Raw genomic sequence first — 12,610 nt, forward strand, 5'->3', positions numbered from 1 at the left:
GAGTTATGTTATCGGAGTTATTGCTACGCATATGCGTACAATATGCATCACTTCAATTACCTTCGAAAGACATCAATCCCGGCCCTACAGTAATTAGTCAAACACATCTGATGTCAGTCAACAGGGACAGACTCAGGAGTAAACAAGCTTGCATCCCAAATAGCTCCCTAGTCCCTATTTAGGGGGTCAAAAGTAGTGCACTATAAAGGGAATAGGGTGCCACTTGGGAAGCACACCAAGTGTGTCTGATCCAAATCCTTTTACATTGTCTCTCTGTCGGCGTAGTGATGAAAATAGACTGCCGTTACTGTATTTGTCCCCATTATGAGAAGACCCAGGAACCAGGAAGCATATGGAGATTCAGCCTGTCAGCTGTTCTACTGTATTATGGGACGTCTGACAGCCTTCCTGTCACATGGTCCCACTGTAGGGGTGCATCTCATCTCATATATCTATACTGACCTGATAACTGATATGAAATCCAGGGCAGAAGATGGGAAGTAGACAGGGACAGTGTGTGATCTGTGTGACACTGAATGCTGACTCTAGGAAAGGAAGTGGTAGTTTATAAACAGACAGTTTCCTGTGGCTGCTGGATTGCTTTGGGACACATGAGGCGTCTATTGACAGGGCATGGTGCAAAACAGACCGGTCAACATTTAATTTCCAAGAAACAGATTGTTAGGCAACTTAGTTGTGACCCATGCCTGGCCTGCTATGTTGTAAATTGTAAACATTGACACCCCTTGACTAGATGCTTCTGTCAATGCCTACAATGTAGACCAATCTATTGGTACGATGCTCTTGGTTTGTTTGCATTGCGTGCAACACTTGTACCTGTGTGATGCAGTTTCCTTCTGAATAGTTTGTGTACATTTGAACAATAGAGGATGGATTGTCTGTTGTTGACTGATGGAACTAAATACATGACTAATAGCAGCTGGAGCCAAGTACTATTAACATGACTTGATGTTAGTGTTATGGGTGGGGTCCCCACGGTCCCTGAGACAACTGTGAAGTGTGTGTTTGTGTGTGAGACAGAAGCTGGTCCTGTGGGTGAGGGAAATCGACCTGTCTTAAGTAATCCAAGGGTCAAACATACTAGCTTTTGTCTGGGCGGAACTTGTTGACAACAGAGCTTAGTACTTAGGCCACAGGTGTCAAACTCATTCCACGGAGGGCCAGGTGTCTGCATGTTTTGGTTTTTCTCCCTTTCAACTAAGACCTAGACAACCAGGTGAGGGGAGTTCCTTACTACTTACTCAATCAATCAAGTACAAGGGAGGAGTGAAAACCTGCAGTCACTCGGCCCTCCGTGAAATGAGTTTGCCACGTGATCTCGGCGGTTGATATCAACATTTAATTTATAACGTGACTGATAACATGAGATTAGTGCTGACCGTTGGCAGGCCTGTTCAGTTGAAGGAAGTCATTGTTGTGGTTGATAAACCGATAAACATGTGGCCTGAGATGAAACAGTGGGTCTGGGGGGGCATGGTGGAGACTGGACCAGACTACCTGCTCTGATTGACTGTTTATGCCGGGCTTTCCCCATCTTTTTATTCAAACACCATTTGTTCCCTCCCCCATAAACTTACCAGGAAAATAAACATTGAGGTGTGACTTAAGTCTTGTGGGATCTGTGTATGTGTACGAGAACAGCCACCTGAGAGCTGACATGATCTCAGAGGAATTTCTAGAGCGGGAACACTGGGACATGTAGGACTCATAAGACAATTGACCCTCCACTGAGTCAATAAAGGATTAGATTTGTCTCTAGTTTATCTGTCAAACCATCAGACAGGAAAACACCTAAAAACTAAATGTTGCTTTTGAGATAATTTATAGTACAAGAGAACAACAACCAATCTTTCATATTTCCTTTCTCTGACACTGTATGTGTATTTGTTTACCGAAGGGAGTGGCTGGTCACTCTCTGTCTCCGTCTCTCTGTTTCTCAACCTCTCTATATCTCTATATCCTTCTCCGTCTCTCTGTTTCTCAACCTCTCTATATCCCTATATCCTTCTCCGTCTCTCTGTTTCTCAACCTCTCTATATCTCTATATCCTTCTCCGTCTCTCTGTTTCTCAACCTCTCTATATCTCTATATCCTTCTCCATCTCTCAGTTTCTCAACCTCTCTATATCCTTCTCCGTCTCTGTTTCTCAACCTCTCTATATCCCTATATCCTTCTCCGTCTCTCAACCTCTCTCTATCTCTCTATCCTTCTCCATCTCTCAGTTTCTCAACCTCTCTATATCTCTATATCCTTCTCCGCCTCTCTGTTTCTCAACCTCTCTATATCTCTATATCCTTCTCCGTCACACTATGTGCATCAGTTCAGAATGCCAGACGGTCATTAAGGCCAATTTGCTTGTTCCTGCCCACTCCCAGTCACGTCCGCCTCACCAGCAGCCTGAGTGGTGCTACCAGGGCAGGCAGGCTTGTGTGTGTGTGTGTGTGTGTGTGTGTGTGTTCTTATCAAGCTTTCTTACTCGGAACCTGGGCGTCGTAACACAGATTTGGGATAATGATTAAATAATCATACTTCCAACATTCATCATGTATAAAACACTGTTAATAGCCTGACACACCTGGGATTACCAGCTGTGGGGATTAGTATACGACTACATTGAAAGACAGACAACTTGGGAAAGGAGGGATGGAAGAACAGATGGCAGACAAGATGGAAGGGCAAAACAAGGGAGGGAACAACAAACAGAAAGAGAACAGGATAGAGGCAGAGAGAGCACAGCCAAACCAATCTGACAAGCCTTCATGGTGGACAATGATTAATCGGAACGTGTCACAGACAATTCAATCAACCTAATGTAACACCTATTGCACACGCCCTGCTCAATCATAAAGAAACATTGATAGCATCCAATCAGGCACAGACAAAAAAACACCATTATCCATGCCACTTCTTAGCAAGACAAACACTGAACTCTTACCCGCGTCTGACAGAGAAAGCATCTTCACATTACTGTAGCTGAGTCAAAAACATATCGCCTCTTTCACAAGCACAATACCAAAGGACGCACACAACAGTCTACACTGGACTGGAGTAACACAAGTTGGATAAAGGCTAGGACAGGAAGGTAGCCTATGTGTCAGTGTCTGGGCCTGGGCTGTTCAGTATCTAGAGATGCTGACGCAGCAGAGCGCTACAGAGGGGTCACAGTGAGGTTCAGAGGTCAGGGAAAGGTCTCCGCTGGGACGACGAAACCTAAATCTACACTGACAGATAGAGAGGGTGTTCAATGGGATGAAAAGGAAACTGAAATATAAATGGCTAGGAATCATGGTCATGGGATTGAGGTGTAACAGAACAAAAGTGGGGGAAAATGTATCGGGACAGTTTTCTGGACACAGATAAATACTGGTCCTGAAGATGCCATTGAGAATGATTTCTAATCCAGGCCTAGCTTTAATCTGTCTGGGAAACCGGCCCATAGTGTGTTGTTAGGGCTGAATCCTACCATTAGATCCACACTTGAAACTCTGACTTTTAAGTAAATTATGTATGGATGTCAGTGGAGGCTCCTCAGAGGAGAAAGGGAAGACCCTCAGTGAATTTCATTTTTGAAAAGTGAAACATTAAAAAAACTATCATTTTTAAATAAAAATATACTAAATGTATCCAAATATGTGTCACCAAATAATTGATTAAAACACACTGCTTTGCAATGAAGGTCTACAGTAGCCTCAACAGCACTCTGTAGGGCAGCACCATGGTGTAGCTGGAGGACAGCTAGCTCCCGTCCTCCTCTGGATACATTGACTTCAATACAAAACCTAGGAGGCTCATGGTTCTCACCCCCTTCTATAGACTTACACAGTAATTATGACGATTTCCGGAGGACATCTTCCAACCTGTCAGAGTTCTTGCAGCATGAACTGACATTTTGTCCTCCCAATCAAAGTATCAGAGAATGAATATAGTACTGAAAGCATAAGCTACAGCTAGTGCATAAAATATGGTGAGTAGTTGACATAAAGAGAGAGAAAGACAATAGTTGAACAGTTTTGAACAATTACGGTCAGAAGGTGGGTGTAGCTGGTGCATGAAGTCAGGCGCAGGAGAGCAGAATGAGTGAGCAATGTACTTTACTCAAAATAAAGGCACAAGGTCACAATACACTTGACCAACAATAAACGGTAATAAATTACGCACGGGTGAAAAGAGCACCCGTCAAAAACCAGCCACAATGTACCAAATGAACATAGAAACAATCACGCACCAAAACATGGGGGAAACAGAGGGTTAAATACTTAAATACATGAACATGTAATTGGGGAATGAAACCAGGTGTGTAAAAAACAAAGACAAAACAAACGGAAAATGAAAGGTGGATCAGCGATGGCTAGAAGACCGGTGACGTCGACCGCCGAACGCCGCCCGAACAAGGAGAGGGACCGACTTCGGCGGAAGTCGTGACAATTACATTTCTTCAAAAATGAAGGCGAAGCAAGAGAGAAGGAGAGAGAGAGAGCTAGCTAGCTTTCACTTACTTAGCTAGCTAGCTAGCTAGCTAGATTAACCTATTCAAACACCCGGTTCAAACTGAGAAGGCTTCTATGTTAGCTAGTTGGCTACGGCTATCCAACACTGGAACTCTTCCAAGTCAAGGGAAGCCTTTGGTTTAATTAATTTATTGCCACCGGGGCCTGCTGGTGTAACTGAAAGTACTTGCTGACTGTACACTGTACTGCATGATTGTAGCAGGTTTACTAATGTGTTAGTTCTATTAGCTATGTTGACTATGACGTTAGATAATATGGTGACAACTATGAAGGCTGTGCGTAGTGGTTATGATGAAGCTTTGGCTTGGAAAGTTTTTTTGGCCTGGTCACAGATAGCTGATGTGTTGTACTAAAGTCCACAAGCGAAGGGAAAAGGTGAGAGAGGACAGCACGTATATGCGAGAAGGAATTACAACAAGCAAAGTGATCATGCTGTTTGTATGTGGCTGCTATGAAAGTGAACTGTGTTTGCGTGTGATTAGGGCTGTATTCATTCCGCCAATTCCGTTTTAAAAAAGTTTCTCAAAGCGGAAGCAAACAAAATAAAATGAGGATACCCAAATTTTGTCCAATAGAAACTATTGTTTGCAACTGTTGGACTAATGATTGCGCCCTAGATCAGCTAGATGCAGGCATGAGTGTGCAAGGCGGTTAGGTATCACTGTCTGTCACCTTGATTACAAAAAATTACCATCTTGACCTGTGCACCTATGTGCTAGGTTGTAGCAACCTCATGATGGGTATAGGGAAATTAGAGTATCTTGTAGTAGCCTAACCCTATCAATGTTACATTGATCTGGGTGAATGGAATATGAATATGACAGTCATCCAATATGCTGTAATAGAAATAAGGTCATGCTCATAAAAAATAATGAATCGACCTCCCTCATCTTAAACGGCACCGACCACCACTGATTGACGTCAATGGGAAATGAATGCAGAAATGTGAGTGGCATACAAAGACTGTGTAACGAAGTGGAAATATTGGCACCGTCTAATGCCATCCAATAACATGGTGCCAATCTTTCCTGTTTGTTTAGGACGGGTGCCTGTAGAAATTCTCTTTTTAGGGAGTTCTACCCAGTAGACGGCGTGTAGAAAACTATCTCTGAAGCTCAACTTCAGACGGCTTCAGAGATATAAGAACATCTGGCAAACTTTTGGTTTTGGGCTGAACTATACCTTTAAATAGCTTCCATTCCCTGACAGCATGACACAGCAATCCAAGTCCCTGAGGTGCACATCAATGAGGCTACAATTAAGACTTAGATTTTTTTCAGTTCAACAGACTTTGTAGTCCAAAGCTGGGTGAATGTTTTAGGTCCAAATATTCAGGCAAATATGCACTCTATAATAGTATAGCTCGGCTGGGGCTTGGATTAACACGGACTCCCATGATCCTTTCCTACGCATATTCAGCAACACCCTGAGCAAATAAGGATCTAACCATGTAACAATTACCACTGAACACAATAGGGATCCATTCCCTGACACAGCTTGCCTTGTGCAATAAAAGTGACTACAGTGAAAAGGAGATGAACGTCTCATCACGTAGCTCCTGCATCCTGGCACATAAAACATACAGACCAGCCTCATCCAGTAATGCATTACTTCAGAGTTGACCAATAGGCGGATGTTTAAGTCAGTGCTTATTAGTGCCATGATGAGAAACTCCACCGAGCATTACAAGGTTATGTACTGTATGTTATTACACTCTGGTGGGTGGCTGAACAGACCCTTTAACACTGTAAACATAGAACCCTGGGTAATACACACACAGTACAGTACAGTACACAGAGGCTCACTCAAACACACTTTCACCACTGTCTCAAAACAGTGAGAGTAAGAGCTAGCTACGCATGACACACACATGCACACACACACACACACACTCACTATGCAGGCGCTGACAGCTCTGTGAGAACCGGTAGAAGCTCTTCACTTCCTCCAGAGAGATGTGGACACATCCTCCTCCGTGTCCGTGTCCGCTGGACTGCAAACGCACCTCCATCTCATCCCTCGCTCCCATCTTCTCCTCTTTTTCCTTCATATTCTCATCACTCTCTCCCGTCCTCATCACCACCTGTCACAGAGATATGAACCAGTGCAGCTCTGTCATCCCTCTCTTCACACCTCTATATTATGATGTCCGTCCCTCCCTCCCGCTCTCTCACTCCCTCTCCCACCTTCCAAACAGCTGCAGTAAAAATGAGTAGCTCTCAACGCTTTGTCGGTCTTTCTCTCCACTTCTCCTTGTGTGTCCTCTCTGAGTTTTTTTTTTTTTTACCTTAGAGCTACGCCTCCACACACACACACACACACACTGTTTCACTTCTGCCATTGAGCTGGATTTACCTGACTGCCTTACTCTGCTACAGTGCAACAGAAACAGACCTCTCCACCCTACCCACACAACAAGACTCATGTAAGGTTCCAGTCACATTGTAGCCATCTCTCTTACTCAGCTACTCACAATAAAGAGTATTCTGACAGGGAGGCTGAAACAAAACACAGTACCAGCACCTACAGGAAACCAACCCACACTAGTGCTTTTGCAAGAACCCCTGTCCCAACCAACAGAGCCACCTGAATCATAGAACACAAACACAACGAATCAGAGTCTTCCAACTAGAGGTCGACCGATTAATTGGAATGGCCGATTAATTAGGGCCCATTTCAAGTTTTCATAACAATCAGAAATCTGTATTTTTGGGCGCCGATTTTTTTATTTAACTAGGCAAGTCAGTTAAGAACACATTCTATTTTCAATGACGGCGACGGCCTAGGAACGGTGGGTTAACTGCCTTGTTCAGGGGCAGAAGGACAGATTTTCACATTGTCAGCTCGGGGGATCCAATCTTGCAACCTTACAGTTCACTAGTCCAACACAATAACGACCTGCCTCTCTCTCGTTGCACTCCACAAGGAGACTGACTGCCTGTTACGCGAATGCCGTAAGCCAAGGTAAATTGCTAGCTAGCATTAAACTTATCTTATAAAAAACAATCAATCATAATCACTAGTTAACTACACATGGTTGATGATATTACTAGATATTATCTAGCGTGTCCTGTGTTGCATATAATCTGACTGAGCATACAAGCATACAAGTATCTAAGTATCTGACTGAGCATACAAGAATACAAGTATCTAAGTATCTGACTGAGTGGTGGTAGGCAGAAGCAGGCGCGTAAACATTCATTCAAACAGCACTTTGGTGCGTTTTGCGTCAAGCATGGCGCTGTTTATGACTTCAAACCTATCAACTCCCGAGATGAGGCTGGTGTGACCGAAGTGAAATGGCTGGCTAGTTAGCGCAAACTTCATTTGCTCTGAGCCTTGGGGTGGTTGTTTCCCTTGCTCTGCATGGGTAACGCTGCTTCGATGTGGTGGCTGTTGTCGTTGTGTTGCTGGTTCGAGCCCAGGAATGAGCAAGGACAGGGACTGAAGCTATACTGTTACACTGGCAATACTAAAGTGCCTATAAGAACATCCAATAGTCAAAGGTTAATGAAATACAAATGGTATAGAGGGAAATAGTCCTATAATAACTACAACCTAAAACTTCTTACCTGGGAATATTGAAGACTCATGTTAAAAGGAACCACCAGCTTTCATATGTTCTCATGTTCTGAGCAAGGAACTGAAACGTTAGCACATATTGCACTTTTACGTTCTTCTCCAACACTTTGTTTTTGCATTATTTAAACCAAATTGAACATGTTTCATTATCTACTTGAGGCTAAATTGATTTTATTGATGTATTATATTAAGTTAAAATAAGTGTTAATTCAGTATTGTTGTAATTGTCATTACTACAAATAAAATCAAATAAAATGTATTTTTTATTATAAAAAATCGGCCGATTAATCGGTATCAGCTTTTTTGGTCCTCCAATAATCGGTATCGGTATTGAAAAATCATAATCAGTCGACCTCTACTTCCAACGTGATGTTAACACTTGAACATTACTAACCTGAAACAAACCAGAAGGGAATATTCCACTGCTACTCACAGAACCACTGACCTCAGACCACTGACCTGAATGCTCCTACATCTCTGTCACAGACCAGCAGCAGAACCACTGACCTGACTGCTCCTACAGCTCTGTCTCAGACCAGCAGCAGAACCACTGACCTGACTGCTCCTACATCTCTATCACAGACCAGCAGCAGAACAACTGACCTGAATGCTCCTACAGCTCTGTCTCAGACCAGCAGCAGAACCACTGACCTGAGTGCTCCTACAGCTCTGTCTCAGACCAGCAGCAGAACCACTGACCTGACTGCTCCTACATCTCTGTCTCAGACCAGCAGCAGAACCACTGACCTGAATGCTCCTACAGCTCTGTCTCAGACCAGCAGCAGAACCACTGACCTGAATGCTCCTACAGCTCTGTCTCAGACCAGCAGCAGAACCACTGACCTGACTGCTCCTACAGCTCTGTCTCAGACCAGCAGCAGAACCACTGACCTGACTGCTCCTACAGCTCTGTCTCAGACCAGCAGCAGAACCACTGACCTGACTGCTCCTACAGCTCTGTCTCAGACCAGCAGCAGAACCACTGACCTGACTGCTCCTACAGCTCTGTCTCAGACCAGCAGCAGAACCACTGACCTGAATGCTTCTACAGCTCTGTCTCAGACCAGCAGCAGAACCACTGACCTGACTGCTCCTGCAGCTCTGTCTCAGACCAGCAGCAGAACCACTGACCTCGGGCCATTGACCTGAGTGCTCCTGCAGCTCTGTCTCAGACCAGCAGCAGAACCACTGACCTCGGGCCATTGACCTGAGTGCTCCTGCAGCTCTGTCTCTTCTTATTCCAGCAGCAGAAACGGCCAGCTGCCATCCTGGCCCAATCACACACAACAGAGACTATCTAGTGTACAAAACGTGTGAATGGAGGCCAGTAGTTGTAACTACAGCACTATAGGAAATACTCTCAGCATATTGACCTCTACTACTGTTTCAGCTCTTCACAGGGTGGTTCCAGAGAGGTTATCCATTAAATCAAATCACATTTTATTGGTCACAAACACATGATTAGCAGATGTTATTGCAGGTGTAGCGAAATGCTTGTGCTTCTAGCTCTGACAGTGCAGTAATATCGAACAAGTAATATCTAACAAATTACACAACATATACCCAATACACACAAATTAAGTAGGAATGAATTAAGAATGTATACATATGGACGAGCGATGTCAGAGTGGAGCGGATACAGTAGAATAGCATAGGAAAAAAACGTGTATATTCAGACATTTTTAATGTTATAAATGACTATTGTAGCTGGAAACGGCTGATTTTTTATGGAATATCTACATAGGCGTACAGGGACCCATTATCAGCAACCATCACTCCTGTGTTCCAATGGCACATTGTGTTAGCTGATCCAAGTTCATAATTTTAAAAGGCTAATTGATCATTAGAAACCCCTTTTGCAATTATGTTAGCACAGCTGAAAACTGTTGTTCTGATTAAAGAAGCAATAAACTTGCCTTCTTTAGACTAGTCGAGTATCTGAAGCATCAGCATTTGTGGGTTCGAATACAGGCTCAAACTAACCATAAACAAAGTACTTTCTTCTGAAATGTTTCAGTCTATTCTTGTTCTGAAAAATGAAGGCTATTCCATGTGAGAAATTGCCAAGAAACTGGAGATCTCGTACAACGCTGTGTACTACTCCCATCACAGAACAGCGCAAACTGGCTCTAACCAGAATAGAAAGAGGTCCCGTCGATGTGGATAGGGGGGTGCTCACTTTGCTATTTCCTGTAGTCCACGATCATCTCCTTTGTTTTGTTGACGTTGAGTGAGAGGTTGTTTTCCTGACACCACACTCCGTGTGCCCTCACCTCCTCCCTATAGGCTGTCTCGTCGTTGTTGGTAATCGAGCCTACTACTGTTGTGTTTTCTGCAAACTTCATGATTGAGTTGGAGGCGTGCTTGGCCACGCAGTCAGGGAGTACAGGAGGGGGCTGAGCACGCACCCTTGTGGGGCCCCAGTGTTGAGGATCAGCGAAGTGGAGATGTTGTTTCCTAACTTCACCACCTGGGGGCGGCCCGTCAGGAAGTCCAGGAAGTGGGTCTAGGGTGGCAGGTAAGGTGATACGATCCTTGACTAGTCTCTCAAAGCACTTCATGATGACAGAGGTGAGTGCTACGGGTGATAGTCATTAAGTTCAGTTACCTCTGAGTACAGGAACAATGGTGGCCATCTTGAAGCATGTGGGGACAGCAGACTTGGATAGGGAGAGATTGAATATGTGCATGCCTGGGTGGTATGCACGCCTCCTAAGTCGAACCAGCAGGCCGCCTCGAATGCCTCTCGTCAGCCGGCGATGTTTTGGGTCGGCCTCCGGAATAAGTTCAATTGCTCTGGAGAGAGTGAACAAAGGGATCTGCTCCAGGGAAGTCGTAATGCTGGTAGTTCTGGTGAGTTACCACCGATCTAATACCCAATAGTTCTTCCCGGCTGTATGTAATGACAAAACATTTCCTGAGCTAATAATGTAAAAAAAAAATGTACTTATAAAAACAAAATACTGCAAAGTTTTCTAAGAGGTTGTTGCGATACTGCCATGACGCCGACAAACATACCCTCGTAAAACTGACTATCCTACCGATCCTCAATTTCGGCGGTGTCATTTACAAAATAGCCTCCAACACTCTACTCAGCAAACTGGATGCAGTCTATCACAGTGCCATCCGTTTTGTCACCAAAGCCCCATATACCACCCACCACTGTGACCTGTATGCTCTAGTCGGCTGGCCCTCGCTGCATATTTGTCGCCAGACCCACTGGCTCCAGGTCATCTATACGTCTATGCTAGGTAAAGCTCCACCTTATCTCAGCTCACTGGTCACGATAACAAAACCCACCCGTATTACACGCTCCAGCAGGTATATCTCACTGGTCATCCCCTTTCCTTCCAGTTCTCTCAATGACTGGAACGAATTGCAAAAATTGAAGCTGGAGACTTATATTTCCCTCACTAACTTTAAACATCAGCTATCTGAGCAGCTAACCAATCACTGCAGCTGTACATAGCCCATCTGAAAATAGCCCATCCAATCTACCTACCTCATCCCCATATTGTTTTATTTACTTTTCTGCTCTTTTGCGCACCAGTATTTCTACTTGCACATCATCATCTGCACATCTATCACTCCAGTGTTAATTTGCTAAATTGTAATTATTCACTCCTATGGCCTTACCTCCTCACGCCATTTGCACACACTGTATATAGACAATTTTTTTTATATTGTGTTATTGACTGTATGCTTGTTTATTCCATGTGTAATTCTGTGTTGTTGTTTGTGTCGCACTGCTTTGCTTTATCTTGGCCAGGTCGCAGTTGTAAATGAGAACGTGTTCTCAACTAGCTTACCTGGTTAAATAAAGGTGAAATAAAAATAAAATCTCCTTCGGCGCCATCTTCATCAGCTAGATATCAGGATCAAGTGAGGCAATGAACTCTCGAGGGCAAGTACTGCACTTCCTTAAACCACCCAAGTAGCTGCAGGGAGATTCCTGTAGCAGCCATTTCAAACTGACGGTAGCTTTCTGTAAACACAGGCCGACAACAGCGTTTCACACACACACAGACTTATGCACGCACACACACAGTCCGCAAAAGAATGCCCCACAGAAGCACACCCAGGGTCCGATGCACACACACACACACACTCCTAACCTGTGTCCCGGCGGTCCCAGTAGGTGCTCTTACGTCTGTAGCTGAGGTTGTCTGTAGCTCTGTGGGCCAGGACAATGACAGACAGGCTGTGTAGGACCTGACCCAGTCTGGACAACAGATGTGATGAAGCCTCCTGCAGCTGTCCCTGACGCACAAACTCCACCAGAGACATGACAGAGTGTGTGAGGGAGAGAGTGTGTGTATGCAGCTTCGTGGGTGAGTGTTCAGGAGTCCCCAAGTCGAGCCAGGCCGCACTAAGCTACACTCAGTGTGTGTATTCCAGTCTCTCCAAATCAAGTCTAAATGAGTCAAACCAAGCCGCACTGGTCCAACCAGTGCCTCTGATCCCTCCACTCCTCAGCCAGTCTGTCTGTGACAGGGTGT

The 12,610-nt window shown here is 44.5% G+C and overlaps 1 protein-coding gene across 14 annotated transcripts in view; it reads right to left on the reverse strand.

Moving 5' to 3' along the window:
• Positions 1-12,610, reverse strand: part of mcf2la (mcf.2 cell line derived transforming sequence-like a) — a 72,861-nt gene that overhangs the window by 56,413 nt on the left and 3,838 nt on the right. For 5 of the 14 annotated variants that reach the window (XM_090240152.1, XM_036982641.2, XM_036982637.2 and 2 more), the window contains exon 2: positions 6,426-6,612. The exons of 2 other annotated variants lie outside the window; for them this stretch is intronic. In XM_090240152.1, coding sequence (XP_090096278.1) covers positions 6,426-6,606 — 181 coding nt within the window. In that variant the 5' untranslated portion in view covers positions 6,607-6,612. Of the gene's footprint in view, positions 1-6,425; positions 6,916-12,610 lie in introns of those variants that run through there. 7 more of the 14 variants (XM_090240158.1, XM_090240154.1, XM_090240156.1 and 4 more) reach the window with 4 other exon arrangements.

The sequence above is a fragment of the Oncorhynchus mykiss genome, chromosome 7, assembly GCF_057628025.1.
Source record: "Oncorhynchus mykiss isolate SJ-2025 chromosome 7, ASM5762802v1, whole genome shotgun sequence".
NCBI lineage: Eukaryota > Metazoa > Chordata > Actinopteri > Salmoniformes > Salmonidae > Oncorhynchus > Oncorhynchus mykiss.